The sequence below is a fragment of the Halichondria panicea genome, chromosome 5 (genome assembly GCF_963675165.1).
Source record: "Halichondria panicea chromosome 5, odHalPani1.1, whole genome shotgun sequence".
NCBI classification, from domain to species: Eukaryota; Metazoa; Porifera; class Demospongiae; order Suberitida; family Halichondriidae; genus Halichondria; species Halichondria panicea.
Genome location: NC_087381.1, coordinates 3,069,620 through 3,089,677, shown reverse-complemented (window position 1 = coordinate 3,089,677; position 20,058 = coordinate 3,069,620). Strand labels below are relative to the sequence as shown.

The 20,058-nt window shown below is 40.1% G+C and overlaps 3 protein-coding genes and 1 long non-coding RNA gene across 4 annotated transcripts; 3 read left to right on the top strand and 1 right to left on the bottom strand.

Annotated features, from left to right (window-relative positions):
- The first annotated feature begins 6 nt into the window (after window positions 1–6).
- On the top strand, window positions 7–1,989 carry LOC135335798 (uncharacterized). The gene is made up of 4 exons (XM_064531369.1): window positions 7–462; window positions 545–829; window positions 891–1,112; window positions 1,826–1,989. Exons 1-4 carry the CDS (start codon window positions 138–140, stop codon window positions 1,972–1,974), a joined length of 981 nt encoding a protein of 326 aa, XP_064387439.1. The 5' UTR covers window positions 7–137; the 3' UTR covers window positions 1,975–1,989.
- Window positions 1,960–20,000, top strand: LOC135335780 (ankyrin-3-like). Its single transcript, XM_064531348.1, has 13 exons — window positions 1,960–2,546; window positions 2,661–2,688; window positions 2,819–3,012; window positions 3,082–3,714; window positions 5,323–5,424; window positions 5,532–5,630; window positions 6,510–6,608; window positions 18,255–18,455; window positions 18,560–18,757; window positions 18,824–19,021; window positions 19,075–19,272; window positions 19,475–19,675; window positions 19,731–20,000. Exons 1-13 carry the CDS (start codon window positions 1,992–1,994, stop codon window positions 19,833–19,835), a joined length of 2,811 nt encoding a protein of 936 aa, XP_064387418.1. The 5' UTR covers window positions 1,960–1,991; the 3' UTR covers window positions 19,836–20,000.
- LOC135336320 (uncharacterized) lies at window positions 9,154–10,736 on the top strand. Its single transcript, XM_064532082.1, has 5 exons — window positions 9,154–9,475; window positions 9,594–9,821; window positions 10,063–10,412; window positions 10,541–10,604; window positions 10,717–10,736. The coding sequence occupies exons 1-5, from the start codon at window positions 9,472–9,474 to the stop codon at window positions 10,734–10,736; spliced, it is 666 nt and encodes a 221-aa protein (XP_064388152.1). The 5' UTR covers window positions 9,154–9,471.
- Window positions 10,758–11,420, bottom strand: LOC135335809 (uncharacterized). The gene is made up of 3 exons (XR_010394616.1): window positions 11,063–11,420; window positions 10,943–11,011; window positions 10,758–10,885 (listed from the first exon to the last, which is right to left on the bottom strand). It is a non-coding gene; the product is annotated as an uncharacterized LOC135335809 (long non-coding RNA).
- Window positions 20,001–20,058: the final 58 nt, after the last annotated feature.

The following is a 20,058-nucleotide window of genomic DNA, read 5'->3' as shown; positions in this document are numbered from 1 at the left end:
TATATATTAGTTTAATTAGAATTGTCTATAAGTTTATATAGACTAGATCTACCATTCATTGAAAAAATTTGTCTAGCCTATGTATATGTACGTACGTAGATCTGGTATCTATAATTTTTCTATCAGCAGCTCTATACATGGGGATCTCTGTGGAGTTGTGGAGAGCTCGCATTGGGCTATTCAGTGGTGGGAAGGGATCGCGACCACACAGTAAAGCTCCCTCGACAAAACAGCAGCCTCTACACTTCAGTGATACAGTGGGTACTACTGCGAAAGTGGTTCAAGGAGGATTGCTTTTATTATATATTCTCACATTTCTGAGCTCTCAAGATAAAAATAAATTCCTAAAAAATACAAGGAATGTTGGTCTCCTGGTGATATCGATTGTTGTGTTGCTCCACTCTCTTGCCCACCTCTTGGCGTTAGCTGGAGACATTGAGAGCAATCCTGGGCCTCAAATGGGTAAGATTTAGTATGAATTATAATCGTGAAGATTTTAAGGTGGGTTTGGACCTGGAAACTGAATTTCCTATCTTACTTACAGATGAAGTTCTGACTCTTGGCCATCTAAAGGACGCTTGCAGCAAGCTGTTCAAGGCTCGTACAAAATGGTTCAATATTGGGCTAACTCTCAAAGTCGATCACGACACTCTTACTGCTATTCAGAAGCAGTCAAGTGACCATGGTGACTGTCTCCGAGAAATGTTGGCTCATTGTATCAAGGCAACAGATAATTCACTGACTTGGGGAGATCTGTGTAGGAGTCTTAGACATGTCACAATAGGACGCAGCGACGTGGCCGATGAAATTGAGGGATTTGTCGTGTCAGGTATTTACTTAAATTACTTACTCGCAGTGCTCGAATAACAGCCCTGTTTTGTATTATACAGATGAGACACTGACACTTAACGATTTAAACCAAGCTCACACTAAACTGTACGACTCTCGGAATAGATGGTTTGAGATTGGACAAGCTCTACATGTTGATGATGTCACACTAGATAGCATCAGAAAGCAGTGTGCTAATGATGACAGCACCTGTCTTCGTGAAATGCTTGCTCACCGTTTGAAATCAGGGCCTCCTCTAACCTGGAAGGAGTTACTTAATACGGGTATGCAAGATACTTGTTAATTTAATGCGTACGATTCCTTTTACCACTTTGATGCATTTGCGTTTGTCATCAGTGCGTACAATTTTATGTATTGCCCTACACTCATGCATATTTGCTGTTATAATTATCCAAAAACTGCTTCAATATCTGGGAAAGCAATTATTAGACAGGAGGATCTCTATCGACGTTTTGTACATTATTGCATGGTGTTATTTGGCACGATGCATCAGCACCCGCGGTGCTTTCATTATTTTAGTATCAGCTAGATACCGTATAGCGCGAAATTTTCGATGGGCTTAATTTTCGCAGATTTTGTGGATAGAATCCTACACGAAAATTATGTTCACAGAGTTACCTGCTATAGCATGCAAAGATTTAAAGGCGTGGCTTCCGGTAAGCAGTCATTCCGCGAACATTGTGCAACGAAATAGCTTTTAGAGGCCAATCCACGAAATGTAAGTCCCTCGCGCTATACGGTATGTTAGAGTAGCCAATTAGCGTTAAAAGCAATGGTGTCTCATGAACACTAAATGCTAGCATTAGCTCTGCAAACAAATTAGCACTGTCACACATTTGTTTTTGCTTACATACAAAGCCTATTAACCATAGTAGTTAGTGAACAGGCTATTTAGCTCCCTCAAGATTACTGCAAGACTGGGGGGTCAGAAACATTTAGATGTCTCGTAATACCCCCCCTTGTACCCTATTCTCAGAATCCAGTGTTTCAAGACGTTATACCCAAGAAACACCCTCCTCTGCCAAGTGGGAGCTAGACTCACTAGAAATGGATAAAGCTTTCTCAAAGTTGGTGCTCCAACTTCAGCAGTCTTTGGAAACTCGAATTGTTTTGAAGAAATTCTGAAGTTGACGTCTTGTTTAATGGATGTGAGCTGCTACCAGAAAGTATTTAAAGGCCCTAACCAGTGTTTATTTCGAGACAAGCGAGATGAATTACGTGCAGCTAGCGATTTCTACGATGTATGGGATATTATGCGAGACTACGTTTCATATTTTTCGTATGGCTTGATTAAATATCTCACTGACCATCTTGGAAGTAAAGAGGACCAGGATAACTTAATAGCTTATGTGAAAGAATTTGAAAAATATGCTAAACGAAGGATTCAGTACCCGACAAAGTTTGGTTCGGGCTACAGAGAAGATAGCACTAAGATGATCGTGAAGCTCGACTCTACTTACGACAAATGTGAGCTTCTCTACTTGAAACAATTTGAAGAAAATCTAGCAAAAATACTTGAAGTTGATGTAAAAATGTTAATACTTCGTGAAATTAATGAAGGCTGCGTTCAACTTGTGTTCGAGGTACCCTCTTTCATTCCTCCCAACATCTTCCCACTCACACCCAATCAAGAAGCAGAAATAAGAGATCTTAGGGTAATCCAATTGGACTGCAGAGACTATCATTTCCGAGTACAGGTATAATTATTATCTATTTTACAAGTAAAGCTCAGTGATGTAATAATTATGTTATCATTGATGCGTGTGTAATCATCGACATTTATGATGTACATGTACTTATTTTTTAATTAGGATGCTGATTCTCACAGTTCAGATAGTGGTAAGTTTTACGTATACATTTTCTTGAAGCATTGACAGATACATTAATTTTATATACTAGCTGCTTGATGGAGTATACGCATAACTATATAATCTAGCTGCATGGTTTCTGCATGTTCTCGTACTCTCAGATGCTGACTCAGATAACGATGACAATCAAAGCACTCAGCCATCCGTGGAACTTGACGATCAGTCAATAGCAGTGAAATCAAAGAGTTCTCATTCTGACTCTGGATATAATACTGTGTCATCAAAACGTCTACCTAGCCAAACCTCATCAACAGTAGATACCGAATTTGAAATTGACCTCGACGCAGATCCAGAGGTATATTTTACCCTATATACATGCCAGCCACCATGTTTGTCTATCATTATCGTGTTTTTTCTCCTGCAGTTGAACGACATAGCTTTGCGTTTGACAAGTTTGCTGTCAGGCATTAACTCCTTCCCAGCATACATACACCTTCAAACCAAATGGAATGAAGTACCTGCACCAATCAAGCTTCATTCAGCCGTATTCAATGGAGAAATAACCCAAGTTCGGTTCCTGATTGAAGTTCTATACTGCAACAACTCTGTTGAGCAAGGGCATTTTCTACTTCACACTGCAGCAGCTTATGGACATCTCAATATTGTTAGGTACTTCATTGAAGACAGGAAACTCAATCCGGCAACTGAATCCACGAACAAAGAAACGCCACTTCATTTTGCCGCACTCTATGGACATCTACATATTGTTACATACCTTGTCGGCAGTCAGCTGGTCGATCCCACGAGTGTGGACAACAATGATTGCTCTCCACTACACAATGCCTGCAGAAGTGGAAACATTGATGTAGTAAAGTACTTGATGTCTGAGATTCAGCAACAACAACCACTCGATTTGAATGAGAAAGCTATCGATGGAATTACACCTATCCATTTTGCTGCTGCAACTGGTAGCCCGAATTTGATCCAATTTTTGCTGAAAGAGCTTAAACCTTCTTTTCATGTGATAGCCGAGTGTGACCTGCAAAACAAAGACAAGGTTAGTCGTCATTACCCGAGGCGCGTGGGCGGCCACGGGTATCCGTTGGTTTGTTTGTTTGTTTGTGTGTGACATCCGAGTCTACTCAGCGTTTACAGCATGGATATCCTAGATTTTGAGCTTTTTTGTCGAGCAAATAGGAAGCTTGCTCGCACGTTGGTTGCTAGCTATAGCTACACGGCAAGGTGGACTACGTATTTACAGCTGAAGTGACCCCGTACCAGGAACAATGGAACAGGGTCACTAAAAGCTAGAATTATGATTGTGGTTATTGCTTTTTTGCTTATTCTAGTCTCATGCAAGAACATACCAGGAGCCTTATTTCTAAAACTCCAGGCTTCTTTGCTGACTTTGCTGTGACCCTATAGTACAATACATGTCTCTCATACACTACTAAAACACACATCAAAGTTTCAGCATCGCTCCTGTTACTTGTTGCTTTGCAGCATTTATTGTATAACATGCACCCTTTTGGTTGCTACATGTATATATTGTAAAAGCCGAGGGTTAGCACTTCAGTGCACGCTCTTACCATAATTATACTTGACTTATAGTACATGACAATCACATGCATAAAATGACGTAATTATATACTTGTACCATGATGTGCTCTGACACTAAGGAATATCCAGTGAAACTCTCAGGATACTCCAGGGTACAAATCCCATGTACCCTAGCTAGGGTGTACATTCATATACCCTAGCTAAAGCCCACCCTCCACCCTTAAGGGAGCCACTCAATCTTTTATAGAACACTACTGTGACACACTAGGATCACATTGTGAAGATCAATTCTTCAGTATCCAATCAGTGCATTGGAACTGGATTGTGTGAAGTTGTAAATGTGGTTTGTCAAGTGCAAGCACACGCACACAAAATGTGGACAGTGCAAAATGTGCACAGTGCATGGCACGGCATGTAAATGGGTTGGATAACAGCTTCTAATCAATACGTGTTCATAGTACAAACTATACCTATCTGCGATATCAATGCGGATATCTGCGTGTGTATTGTTACCGTATATCTTCTAATTTATCGGACAGAAAAAAATAATTATTTTGGAAATTGTCCAGGTATAATTGGAACAGATTTTTATAGAGCATGCGAAGTGTCCGGAATAATTAGAACAAGCAAGCAGCTGCATGCGAGCTAGCTAGGTTTAATAGAACAAGGTACGACTGAATAGTTGCACTAACTTCTAAAACTAGCTACTCAAAGCTATCTAACTGCAGCACTCCAAGTCTTACTTGCCGTCTATGAATGGTAACTCAACTTTTCAAGGTATTGTCCGGATATTTAGAACAAATGTAATATTAAAGTACTGGAGTGTCCGTTGTATTAGAACAACGAAAATTGCCCAAAAGAGTGTCCGGGGTAATTAGAAGTGTCCGATAAATTAGAAGATATACGGTATTGTACTACCTTGTGCAGTTGTATGTATTCCCTCGGGCTGCGCCCTCGGTAGTACAAATCCAATACACCCATGGTTTGCTTTGTCCAATATTACGTGCATGAGGTTGTGATACTAACTATTATATGTACCATGTTAACCTAATTTTTGTTGATCAGTTTATTGTCTCCAATTTCCAATTACTACTACTTTGTGCAGAAAGGGAGGTTGCCTTTTCAGACTGCTGCAATGTATGGTCACACTGAAGCTCTAAAGCTGTTATTGAAGGAACCTGGCGTACAAGTGGACTCGTTGATGAAGGTACATGTATAGTTATACATGAACATGCATGTACAGTCATGCATGTGCATGCATGCAGCAATTCAGTTACTGTAGATGCGTAACAATCACATTTTATACCACACCAGGACGATTTCACAGCACTACACATTGCAGCCGGACAAGGATACTTGGAGTGTGTTCAAATTCTTCTCCAAAAAGGGGCCAATCCAGATGTTCAAAGCTCTGTGAGTAATTATATAAAGAGCGTATAAAAAGAAAGAGGGCGTGCAGCAACAGCTTGTGGGGGGCAGTGTAAAGCTACAGTAATATTTAAGATTTTTGTGTATATATAGTAGTACATAGTATATCCGGTCTGTGGCTTTGGTTTTTGCTCGCACGTAGGGTTGAGAGTCATGCAGTTGCATGCCCTCTCTCTTTTTATACGCCCTTGATTATGCCTCGGTGCGCATGCACAAGCGAGGTATACGGTAGTGTGTTTGTGTGTCTGTGTGTCTGTGTGTCTGTGTGTGTGTGTGTGTAGACTGCTACAGCTGCTCAAGGATGAATCAAGTGCAAGTAAGAGTTTCTATAGGCTTCTAGTCATGTTTACTTGGATTTTAATTCGTGGATTTGCAAAATAATGCTTCGTTCTCGAGTTATGCCTAGTTTTGTTTACTTGGAATGCCATTGCAGCCTTTTCAGAAGAGCACGTAGCCAAACTTGTTTACCGAGTGTTGCTACTCTACTTAGTAGTTAGCTCTGCACTAGAACGCTAGCTATTGGTGGCTGCAAGAGTGAGAAGAGAGCTGCAAGGCGGCTCTGCTAATGCAGCCATTCATTTTAGACTTGAACTTTTGGCATCGATCGTTTTTAACAACAATCATGGTCGATCATTACCCACTCCCTGAGTTTTTGCAGCAAAATTAAATTGTTTATCATGTGTATTTAATAGTAGCTTTATGTTATGTAGCTTTGGCATCTCCACCGAGGCATCAGCACCTGCGGTGCTTTCATTTTATATATTTTAGTGTCTATAAATATACTGTTTTGTAGATTCTGTAAGTCTTAGGATTTGTCGTCACTTGAAAGCAGGTCAAAATGTATATACTTGTCTAATTATGTAGGAGAAATTCACTCCTCTCTGGTTGGCTAGTAAAAACGGGGCCAAAGATATTGTTAATCTGTTGATCTCTGCTGGAGCAAATGTTCATCTGTCAAATACGGTAAGCTTAGCAATAATGATCGCCAAATAAAGGTTGAACATCAAAATTAACTATATGGGGTGTCGACCTGACCCATCTTTTTTACCATGTGCATATAATTGAAAGCCTATCATAATACGTGTCCCGTATTTCCCTTCACATTGAGTATAAACAGCTGAAAAACCATGGGCCTCACTCCGCATAGAGAGTGTGCCATGCATGATGCAAAGGTCCAAGTACGGTACAATAATTATCTATCAACACAATTGTTTGTGTGCAGTATGCCGGATTCACTCCTCTTATGGTTGCTTGTCTTGAAGGCCATGCTGGAGTTGTGGAGCTACTGATCGCTGCCAAAGCTGACATTGAAGGCCGTTCTCTAAAAGATTCAACGCCTCTTATGCTGGCTGCTGGTCGAGGACGATCAAAGTGTGTCGATGTTCTCATAAGGAATGGGGCTCGGGTCAATGCCAAGACCATTGCAGTAAGTCTTTTTTAAACTCTCCTGTTACACTTGTAAGTTACGGTATGTATTACTTTTGTACAGCATGGATTCACAGCTCTAATATCCGCTGCTCAAGAAGGTCATCCTGAAGTTGTGATACAACTTATCTCTGCCAAGGCTCAGATCAAAGCTCGCAATCTGCTTGGCCATACAGCTCTCTACATGGCTGCTTTCAAAGGACAATCAGAGTGTGTTAGTGTTCTCCTCAAGAATGGAGCATCCCCAAATTCAACGGACAAGGTTGTAAGACTGTGAACATGTTACAATTAAGTGATGAATCATAATAGTACATTGTATCGAAATGACATATGTACATTTCTGTCATTTTAAAACTAAAATACGATGATGCATCTCCTATAACATATAGCTGTGTATTTATATAGATGGGGTTCACTACTCTTATGATGTCTGCTCGATATGGTCATGTCAAGATTGTGGAGATTTTGATTGCTGCAAATGTTCTTGTCAATGCACGAGGTGTCAAGAATGGAACAGCTCTCCATTTGGCTGCCTTTAGCGGTCAAACGGAGTGTGTCAGTGTTCTCCTAAAGAATGGAGCCAATCCCAAACTAAAAGACGAAGTAAGACACTTAATCTTTTAGCAACTTATATACATGTATTCCATCATTGTTAATTTGTGTTGTGCAGAATGGAGACACTGCTCTCGTGGTAGCGGCTCGCTATGGTTACCCCACTATTGTTGATTTACTCATTGCTGCGAAAGTTTCACTTAATGCTCAAACACTGCGTGGATCAACGGCTCTATATCAAGCCACAACTGGAGGTCATACAGAGTGTGTCCGTGCACTCCTCAAGAGTGGAGCTGACCCCAATATTGCTGACAAGGTATAAAAATTCAATGTATTATACATCGAAGTTAGCTTTCACTTAAGAGTATAATTATGTATACATGCAGAATTTTAATATTGACACAAGAACTTTTTGGGTCATTGTAATTTGTTCGTGTAACATGTATACATGTAGATCGATTGATGGTTCGATTTGCAATGTCATGTGCATGCAGGAGAGATGGAGCCCTCTACTGATAGCATCACAACTTGGTCATCTCGCTATAGTGAAACTACTGGTTGCTGCAAAAGCTCACGTCAATGCCCAGAATGGACCACATGGAGTAACAGCTTTACACATAGCAGTTGCCACAGGGCAAACAGAGATTATCAGTGTTCTTCTCAAAAATGGAGCCAATCCAAGGATAAGGTAAATGATGTTGCTTTTCAAACTTAAAAACCAGTACAGAATTTTTGCAGATGAGAATGACAGCACTGCACACAGCAAAAAGTTTAAGTAACGCTTATACATTCTAGATGTTATTGGTGTATGTACCTAGTGGCTAGTGTGATGTTGTACGTGCCGGGCCAACTACACATCATGATCATTAAATAATTTTATATAATTATCGACAATCTTTATTGTGTGCACTACAGTACTGTATGGATATTATGTTGATTCAATTATAACTAGTGTTCAAGCTGGCGCTGTGCTAATGCCTCTCGCCATGTTTTTGCTTTCGCTCAAAAGTATTAGAGTGTTATATTAGTTTCTATAATGAATTTTATATTAAAGTTGGCTTATCTATATAAAGTCACTGAGAAGAAAAGACTTATTTACATGCATCTATTGTTGTTATTTATTGTATTATGTGGCTTACCAGGACCTCAAGAAAGAAGAAAATTGATTCTTCTAGGATCTGTAGTTCAGTGTATATAATAATTATCTAAGAAGAAAAGACCTTTTGGAGGCGGGCCACGCCCATCTATGGTTGATACTGGATGTAAGAAATGTGGAACCTCCTCTAGATCTGCTATAGCTGTACTCAGTAACTTAACTCGTAGCTACACTATCTAGATCTATGGTCTGCATGTGCTTAATAATAATTATTACATCTATAAACAGCACATAAGAATCTCTGCATAAGAATATTGAATAGGTGAGAATATAATAGATGTAGATCTAGACTTGTACATTTCTAGATTTAGCATCTTCATTGAAAAAATTTGTCGATCTCTATAATTATTCTGTCAGTTATAATTTGCAGTTTATACATGGGGATCTCTGTGGAGTTGTGGAGAGCTCGCATTGGGCTGTTCAGTGGTGGGAGGGGATCGCGACCACACAGTAAAGCTCCCTCGACAAAACACCAGCCTCTACACTTCAGTGATACAGTGGGTACTACTGTGAAAGTGGTTCAAGGAGGATTGCTTTTATTGTATATTCTCACATTTCTGAGCTCTCAAGATAAAACTGAATTCCTAAAACGTGAACGTTGGTCTTCTTGTGGTATCAATTGCTGTGTTGCTCCACTCTCTTTCCCACCTCTTGCTGTTAGCTGGAGACATTGAGAGCAATCCTGGGCCTCGAATGGGTAAGTTTTAATGTTGGCGTCAATTAACTGCATGGGGTGCTCTTATACAGTAGCTATACATGTACCGGTATGTACATATAATTATAGTGCCGGCCAGTTTTTTGTATTATATATACAGATAACACACTAACAATGGATGATTTAAACGAAGCTCACACTAAACTGTACGACTCTCGGAACAAATGGTTTGAGATTGGGCAAGCTCTACATGTTGATGATGTCACATTAGATAGCATCAGAAAGCGGTATGCTAATGATGGCAGCACCTGTCTTCGTGAAATGCTTGATCACCGTTTGAAATCAGTGTTTCCTCTAACCTGGAAGGAGTTACTTAATACTCAGTATGGTATGCAAGATACTTGTTAATTTAATACGTACGATTCCTTGCATTTACGTCTGTTGTCAGTGCGTACAATTTTATGTATTGCCCTACACTCATGCTGTTATAATTATCCAAAAACTGCTTCAATATCACAATTTTGGGAAAGCAATTATTAGACAGGAGGATCTCTATCGACGTTTTGTACATTATTTATTGCATGGTGCTATTTGGTGTAATGATATTAATTACTATTCAATTGTTATAGCATATCTGTCATTAGGATCATCTGCTCAACCAGTGAGTACAGTTCTTCAAGTGCTATTGGACAAATATCAACTCAGTCCTTCTCAAGTCGACTGTCAAATTCAACAAACGCACATACCACATTTGGCTGCCTTTTTTGATAATGTTGGTTTCTATGTCGATGTGATGGAATTAACCCCTGGTGAACAAACCGATGCCAAAAGTGCAGAAGCTAATCAATTAGCCGTGATCAAGTGCTTGAAACTCTGGAAAGGAAAGAATCCTGCACGAGCGACATTCAGGACCCTTCTGGAGATGTTGGTAAAGTTAAGGAAGGAAGAGATTGTTGATCAAATCTGCCAATACTTAAAAGTGAGTAAAATGTGTCAGTACTTGAAGGTGAACTTGTGTGTACATTCTATAACAATTACACCTGTGCTTCAGTGATGCTTAGCCATAACTCACGGTTTACGTTGCCTAATGACACCTCTTTGACACAGGAGGATATCATCACCTCACTTCCAACACAGTCTAGTATTCAAGAAGCATCTAACTCACCTGAAGGTCAGTTTAGTATTGAGATCAAGATTTTGTTTCTCACATGCCGCTGAGTTGAAGTTTTTTAATATAGACTTACACATTATACACTATCAATCACCGTGATTATTGTATATAGGGTATAAGAAGGTATTATGAGACGGAACCAATTAAGTTTTGTAGTAAAACTAGGGTGACACAAGGTGTCATGGGGCGAGCGTGTTAGCAGTACAGGTGGTTCACATCTATGTGTTGTGAATACCTATGCCTGTCTTGTTCCAAGCGTGCCTGTCTGGCCTCAGGAGTCTCTGTAGAAAAAAAACACTGGCTTATCATCATGAACGCCACTTGTCAGTGGCACTTACCCGAGGCTCTGCTGGTTTGAGTTGAAGCAGCCATTTGCTGTAGGCGTGCCTGTCTGGCCTCAGGAGTATCTGTATGAAAATTACACTGGCTTATATCACCTGTACGCCGCCTGTACTTACCTGAAGCTCTGCTGGTTTGGGTGGAAGCAGCCATTTGCTGTAGGCGTGCCTGCCTGGCCTCAGGAGTCTCTGTGTCCCGTCTCAGTTGCTGGGATGCTCTATTGGCATCCAGTGCAATGGTTACCTTGAATCTTGAGTGCCCTGTGCTTTTCTCTGCGTTTGGCTAGCCTGACTTCTTTCTCTTCAGCTGTTTCTTGGGCTCTTGCTTGTCTCTCTCGATCCCTCCTTATTCGAAGCCTTTCTTGTTTGCGTTCGTTGTCAGTATTCATTTTATGCAACTTTTTCTTATGCCTCCAGTTGTAAAATACACGAGGAATACACGAAATTGGTAAGGACCGCGTGCGTAAAAACCGGCTATCAGGCCGTACGGACGTACCATTACCATAACATACATACATACAGAGAAATTGTCTACCGAGGTCACTAAGATAGGGCTCGCTACGCTCGCCCCAATTAACTACCAGTATAGGTATCTGACAGGAGTAGCAGTTTTTATAGGCAGAATAATCACTATAATTATTTTAGTATCAGATATGTTAGAGTAGCCAATTAGCGTTAATTGCAATGGTGTCTCATAATACCCCCCCTGTCTCATAATACCCCCTGTCTCTTGAACACTAAATGCTAGCATTAGCTGCTAATAGCATTGTCACAACTTTTTTTTGCTTGCATGCAAAACCTATTGACTAAAAAAAGTTGTGACAATGCCATTCGCAGCAGAGGCATTAGCACAGCGCAGCTCGTTATTAGCTAGTAGCTTTATGTTACGTAGCTTTGACACGTCTTCATTATGCCTCGGTACGTCCGCGTAAGCGAGGTATACAGTAGTGTGTTTGTGTGTGTGTAGACTGCTACATGCAGCTGCCACGTATGCATGTGTATGCTGATATGTCATAATTAACCACTACACCTATACACCCACTTAAAATGTGGTTTGAGAGTGACATAGTATGTAACGTACCGTGGTTTGTACTACAGCTGCCATACTATACAGTGCTCTTTATGAACTCTTGGTAGCTTTATGTTACGTAGCTTTGACACCTCCACCGAGGCATCAGTACCTGTGGTGCTTTTATTCACCGTCAATCATTTCTCTATTCTCAGAATCTAATGTGGTATCAGGAAAATGTACAAAGGAAAAACTCACCTCTGCCAAATGGGCTAAGTGGGAGCTGGACTCACTAGAAATGGATAAAAAGTTCTCAAATTTGGTAATGAAACTTCGGAAGTCTTTGGAAAGCCGAATTATTTTAAAGAAGTTGACCACTTGTTTAATGGATGTGAGCTGCTACAAGCAAGTGTTCGAAAGCCCTAACCAGTGTTTATTTCGGGAGAAACGAGAGGATCTACAAAAGGCGACCGATATCTATGATGTGTGGGATGTTATCCGTGGCTATTTTTCATATTTTTCATATGGATTGATTGAGCATCTTACTGACCATCTTGGAAGTGAAGAAGACAAGGAAAACTTCATAAATTATGTGAAAGAGTTTGAAGAGTATGCTAAACGGAAGATTCATTGCCCGAAAAAGTTTGGTTCTGATTCCAGAGATGATAGTACTGAGATTATCGTGAAGCTCGACTCTACTTATGACAAATGTGAGCTTCTCTACTTGAAACAATTCCAAGAAATTCTATCGAAAATACTTAAAGTCAATGCAAATGTGTTATTACTTCGTGAAATTAATGAAGGCTGCATTCAACTTGTGTTCGAGGTACCCTCTTTCATTCCTTCCGACATCTTCCCACTCACACCCAATCAAGAAGCAGAACTAAGAGATCTTGGGGTAATCCAATTGGACTGCGGGACTATCATTTCAGAGTACAGGTATATAAGTGTTTGTATATTATATTATGTCTATTGAGATGACTGGATGATTACTGTAATATTGTTTTATTTGACATTACTATAGTATAGTGTCTTCTTTAATTCCTGATTATAGGATGCCAACTCTTATACTTCCTCAAAGGATAATAGCTGTAAGTTCCGATTCTTAATGCATTGACATGACGTACTGTGTTTAATACCATAGTTCCTCTTCACGTACCTTTATCTCAGTTGCTGACTCAGATGACAATGATGACGATCAAAACACTCAACCATCTGTCAATGAGTCGATAGCCGTGAAATCTAGCAGTTTTCATTCTGATTCTGGATACAGCACTCTGCCATCAAAACATCCATCTAGCCAAACCTCATCAACAATGTATATACACACCAGTAATATAGACAGAAACACATACACCAGAGCAACTGTTAAATACCATAATGATGACATATATCTTAGAATAGGCAATGACACCATCCTGGCATACATGGTCATACTGCCCCATTCTGAATGGAGTGATATACCAGTGTTTAAGCTGCATGCAGCCGCGTTCAATGGAGAAATAGCACGAGTTCGGTTCCTAGTTGAAGTTCTACACTGCGACAATTTTCTTCTTCATACTGCAGCAGCTTGTGGAGATCTCATTATTGTAAAATACTTCATTGAAGACCGGCAGGTCAATGCTGCAACTGAATCCATGAACAAAGAAACACCACTTCATCTGGCCGCACTCAACGGACATCTACATATTGTTAAGTACCTTGTTAGCACTCAGCTGGTAGATCCCACGAGTCTGGACAACAATAATTGCTCTCCACTACACAATGCCTGCAGAAGTGGGAACGTCGATGTAGTAAAGTATTTAATGTCTGAGATTCAAAATCACCAACTACTGGATGTGAATGAGAAGGCCATCGATGGAATTACACCTATCCATTTTGCTGCTGCAACTGGTAGACCGAATTTGATACGATTTCTGCTAAAGGAGCTTAAACCTTCTTTTCAAGTGATAGCTGAGTGTGACCTGCAAAGCAAAGACGAGGTTATAGTCATCATTATTATAGTACTATAATTATACCTTGACTTGAGTTGTAGACATAATTATACAGTCCTGTAAAATATATAGAATAATTTTGTTAATTAATTGGTTTACTGTATCACTTCTTTTCAGAAAGGAAGACTGCCTTTTCAGAATGCTGCAATGTATGGCCACACTGAAGCTCTAAAGCTGTTATTGAAGGAACCTGGCGTACAAGTGGACTCTTTAATGAAGGTATATATCGTGAGATTACGTACGATATACATGTACCTAATTATGCATGGGGTAATTCAATGCACGTGCACGAAGCTTTAAACTAACTTTATAATTATACAGGACAATCTCACAGCTCTACACCTGGCAGCTGAACAAGGACACTTAGAGTGTGTACAAATTCTTCTTCAAAAAGGGGCCAATCCAGATGTTCAATTCTCTGTGAGTATTTAAATACAATTGGATCTTTCTGTGTCAATTGTTCTCCGTAAATTTTTAGGTAGCTACGTAAGTCAACATGTATAATTATCTCAATATGTACATATAGGAAAAATCCACTCCTCTCTGGTTGGCTAGTAGAAATGGGGCCGAAGATATTGTTAATCTGTTGATCTCTGCTGGAGCAAATGTTTATCTGTCAAATACGGTGAGCTTAGCACAATAATTATTGCCAAGTTTTAACATGTTGTAATGGTCCAACATCAAATTATTAGGGTGCCGACTAGCCCCGTTCTCAGGCCAATTTTTCTGAAGTTAAAAATACGGCCTGGTATTGTTTGTATCTGGGCGTGGTTAGGAACCGGAAACAGAAGCAGAGATTCTTCATATTTTATTTCCTGTAGTTTTTCCCCGTCTAAGCCCTAATTTAGCTCCGTGTATTACTACGATCTATATTATTATATATATAGCCATGCACTATAGCTAGTTACTAGCTATAGCTATGGCAAGTTCAGATTAAAGTCTATACTGTATATATATACATTGTCTTGCTGAAGCAAGAAGGCCTCGTCCAGGCTCTCCAGCAATTTCTATTTTAGCACTTCATGCACATTCATCCGCCCACGTTTGAATTCTGCTCGCTACGTGTACTAGATAGTGAGTTACATGCCCTCTCTTCTTTTATACGCTCTTGATAATAGCTTAATTGTAGTTGTGTAAACTGTTACCCGTGAATAAATGGGCTGGAGGTACAAACCACAGCACCATGCATGTATGTGAATGCTGATATCATTTTTATGCCTCAGTGCGCATGTGCAAGCGAGGTATACGGCAGTGTGTGTGTGTGTGTGTGTGTGTGTGTGTGTGTGTGTGTGTGTGTGTGTGTGTGTGTGTGCGTGCGTGCGTGCCTGTGGGGCTGTATATGTTATTCATGTATCATACACAGCTGTTGACCAATGAGATCAACTCAGGTATATTAAGGACTGGGACCTTCAATTATTGCTGAATCAGCTAAAACGCAGCCACGCCCACGATTTTTAATATGTTTTATGTGTAAAAATTTTGTGCAGCTACTGATCTTTTTTAGTTCTAAAAACGGTGTTCTAAACCTTCCTTTTAGCTCTTAATTCTTAGTGTAGTAGGTAGTTCAAAGGCTTAAGCAGACATATCTGCTGGGAGAGAGCCACTTCTTTGGCCAAAGGTGAGATTTTGCACAAAACTTAGTCTTACAGCTGACAATAAGTGACATTTTTATTTTTATAGGCTAATAACTTACTCTAAATAGAACATGATGCTCTCTCCCAGCGGATATGTCTGCTTAAGCCTTTGAACTACCTACTACACTAAGAATTAAGAGCTAAAAGGAAGGTTTAGAACACCGTTTTTAGAACTAAAAAAGATCAGTAGCTGCACAAAATTTTTACACACAAAACATATTAAAAATCGTGGGCGTGGCTGCGTTTTAGCTGATTCAGCAATAATTGAAGGTCCCAGTCCTTAATAATTTATACCTGAGAATTAAGGGTATAGCTATAAATAAGTTTTCACACAACAGGGTTGTCATACAGGGAGAGAGATAGTCTCATGAATCAGCTGCACTTGGAAAGTCCAGTCCGTCTGAGCACTTTAGTCTAGAGGTCATTCCACAATGGAATGTTAATTGTCATTACGTCAGTGTCAAAACCAAAAGAATTTAACGCATGCAAAAGGTCAACCGCGATTTAAGTTTGGCTTAATTGCTCCAAGAACGTTGCTAAAAGAACAAGAAAAGGTTGCACAGCACTATTGTGCAGTCAACTCAACTTATTATAGACTGGCTAACATGCAGTAGCCACAGTTAGGCTGATTAGCGGCTAGCTATAAATGCGTCCTACTGTATAGAACGCATACGCTTCTTTTCATTCTTTATTTCCTTTAATTTTGTCAATCTTTGATCTGATTGGCCAGGTTGGAATTCCAACCTGGCCAAAAAAGTCATGACTAAAGTGCTCAGACAGACTTTCCAAGTGCGGCTGATTCATGAGACTAGGAGAGAGAGAGAGGGAAAGGGGGATATCCCCCCTGGCTCAATTTCCCCTCCCTATAAAATCTGCATTTAGGTACTATAGTTGTATAAGCTATAGGTATAAGCTATAGTATAAGTATTATTTAGAACACACCTAGCCAAGATTAATGATTTGGCTAGGTGTGTTCTAGTGCTGTCACGTGAGCTCTAGCCTCGTGGCAGCTAGATCTAGCTACATTTTAAATCAGTTGCTGGTGGCTATCTAGCTAGCTAGACGTAATAGCAAGTTTTAGTAGGTTTGTAGATCCAGTAACTGATGCAAAGGAGAAAGAGATACTATCTAAAGCTATCTGGACTGACTGGGCATGTTCTCGACTTATTTCTCCTGCTGACCAACAGTCCCTATCTCACTATACTACTGGCCTGATATGCCTCCAGCTGATCTGGCTTACTGGATGGGAAACTTTGTGCGCAAACTATATGGCAATGAGTATCTGGTTTGCTCTTTTGGAACGCTATGATATTCGAAGCACCTTTGATGAAACAATTATATGGATCTGGCTAGGTACAGGTACGTACATCTTCGAAGCAAGCTGAGCCTATTTCTCCAGACGAAAAAGTGATGCTATGGTCAAGTCAGCAATTCGGTACACATGAAACAAGTCGAAACAATTAATAACATTCAACTTTCTAATACTTTTCAGCTTTGCTTGTGTACGTATTCAATCTGCTTGTATTATTATTATAATTATGATGACATTCAGATTCAATCTGCTTGTATTATGGTTGTTTGATAAAAAGTGTGCATTAACAAACCAACTTAAAGCACACTTAAGTGTGGATTAATCCATGGTCACCTGACTGCTTTCAGATAAGCTGATTGGCTGGAGATCATGTGATCAGCACTAACTGAGTTTATATCCCGTTGCTACGTTGTTGCCAAATGCAATATGCAGCATAATGCACTGCTGAAAGTCATAATGCACTGACCACAAAACGCCCCTCTGACATTAGACAGACAATTAAATTAAAATAATATCATGAGAAATAACAAGTATCAAAGTAAGTCCAGCCATGCAGGAATGTTCAACACTGGTGGAGTTTTTTTGCAACCATATGCAGGTTTTAAAATTGTCCAAGGTTCATTTTGTGGAAGATTCTGTGTTCCTAGACCTAGTCCTCGTGATGCATGTCAATTCTGTTTCACCATAGCACTAGAAGCGGCTGTTTTTGCTGGGGACTTGAGCTGTTTTGCAGCGGTGTAGAGGCGAGCTTCTTTGGCTTGGTTATGAGGCCGAGGATAGACCTCACCATCGTACCGTGGAGGACTGTTCGAGCAGCAGTTACACTGAGTAGTGGAGTGGGGCTGTTTCTTTGCAGCAGTAGTGGGGTGGGGCTGTTTTGCAGCACCAGAAGTGGGGTGCATGGGCTGTTTTGCAGCTGTACTTGTTTCATGTCGGCATTGAAACTCCAACAATTTTGTGTCAAGCCATTCGTTGGTCATGCCAATCTTATACGCTGCAGATACTGGCGTCTATAAGAGAGAAGATCGAGATGGAGCTGTGTCTAGAGTTGTCTTTGTCATCTTTTTGTGCAGTTTATGTTGCTATGCCCTCGGGATATAAACTAGTTATAACACTGCACTCGGGATGCATGGCATATATTGCACTCAGCCCTCGTGCTTTAGTGCAATATATGCCATACATCCCTCGTGCCTGTATTATAACTATAACATAATTATAACCCCAAAACACCGCCGAATTCACCTAAGACCATCGGATTAATAAATATTTTCCAGGGGACTGGGTTCCCCTAGCCGGCGACACACTGCGCGTGCTGTATTCTCCCCCAAATCCTGTATGACACCCTAATATTATGTGTATGCAGTATGCTGGATTCACTCCTCTCATGGTTGCTTGTCTTGAGGGCCATGCTAGAGTCGTAGAACTACTGATTGCTGCTAAAGCTGACATTGAAGGTCGTTCTCTAAAAGATTCAACGCCTCTTATGCTAGCTGCTGGTAAAGGACACACAAAATGTGTCGATGTTCTCATAAGGAATGGGGCACGGGTCAATGCAAAGACGAACGTAAGTAGTTAAATAATTGGTTATACGTATTTCAGGTCAATTGCAGTAATAATTATTAAGCACACCTTATAATTATACAATTATATGTATCATTTTTTTTACAGCTTGGATTCACAACTCTAATAGCTGCAGCTCAAGAAGGTCATCCTGAAGTTGTGATACAACTGATTGCTGCCAATGCTAAGATTAACGATCGCGATCAGTATAGCCACACAGCTCTCTACATAGCAGTTTCAAAAGGACAAACGGAGTGTGTTAGTGTTCTCCTTAATAATGGAGCGGACCCAAATTCAATAGACAAAGTAATTAGCATACAACTATACATTGTTCAGTTTTTGTATTGTTAGATTTGATTTTCTATGTTTTAGGAGGGATTCAACCCTCTGATGATGTCTGCTCGAGATGGTCATGTCAAGATTGTGGAACTGTTAATTGCTGCAAAGGTTCATGTCAACGCACGAGGTGTCAAGAATGGAACAGCTCTCCATTTGGCTGCCATTGGTGGTCAGACGGAGTGCGTCAGTGTTCTCCTAAACAATGGAGCCAATCCCAAACTGAAAGACAAAGTAAGACACTTCATTATAATTACATATACTGATTGTCTGCTTGTGTTGTGCAGAATGGAAGGACTGCTCTCATGGCAGCGGCTCACTTTGGTCACCCCACTATTGTTGCTTTATTCATTGATGCAAAAGCTCCACTTAATGCTCAAGCACTGTTTGGATCTACGGCTCTATATCAAGCCACTGATGAAGGTCATACGGAGTGTGTCCGTGTACTCCTCAAGAGTGGAGCTGACGCCAATATTGCTGACAAGGTATAAAAAGTAACGGTTTTAAATTTGTACATCGAAGTTAGCTTTCACTGAATTTATACAACGTGCAATGTATACGTGCAGAATTTTAATGTTGACATAAGAACTGGTAGAAAGTTTGGTCATTGTAATCATTTAACGTGTATACATACATGCACGTATAATTATTGATGGTTCAATGGTGCAATGTCATGTGTATGTACAGGAGAGATGGAGCCCTCTAATGATAGCGTCACAAAATGGTCATCTCGCTATAGTGAAACTATTGGTTGCTGCCAAAGCTCACGTCAATGCCCAGAATGGACCACATGGAGCAACAGCTTTACACATAGCAGTTGCCACAGGGCAAACAGAGATTGTCAGTGTTCTCCTCAAAAATGGAGCGGATCCAAAAGTTACAGATAAGGTAAATGTTTCACTCAACAATTATAGACCATCTCTTTTATCATAATTTTATGCAGATGGGAATAACAGCAATGGACACAGCAAAAAGGTGTGGTCACTTTCTTATATACCAGATGCTATTGGTATACCAAGTAGCTAGTGTGCTGTTCAACAGGAACTAGTGTATGGATTATTATTGCTAACTTTATGCACACTCGGCCGGCTTTACAATTATGTGCATGACATGTATAGACTCTATAATTATACACTCTATAATAGCTACTAGTTTGTCGATATTTATTATTATTATTTTGTCTACAGTGTATTACCGTATTATTATATACTTCTTCTAAATAAGGCGCTGCTGTAGTTACGTTTTCGAGGCTACTATGCAAAACAAGGAAT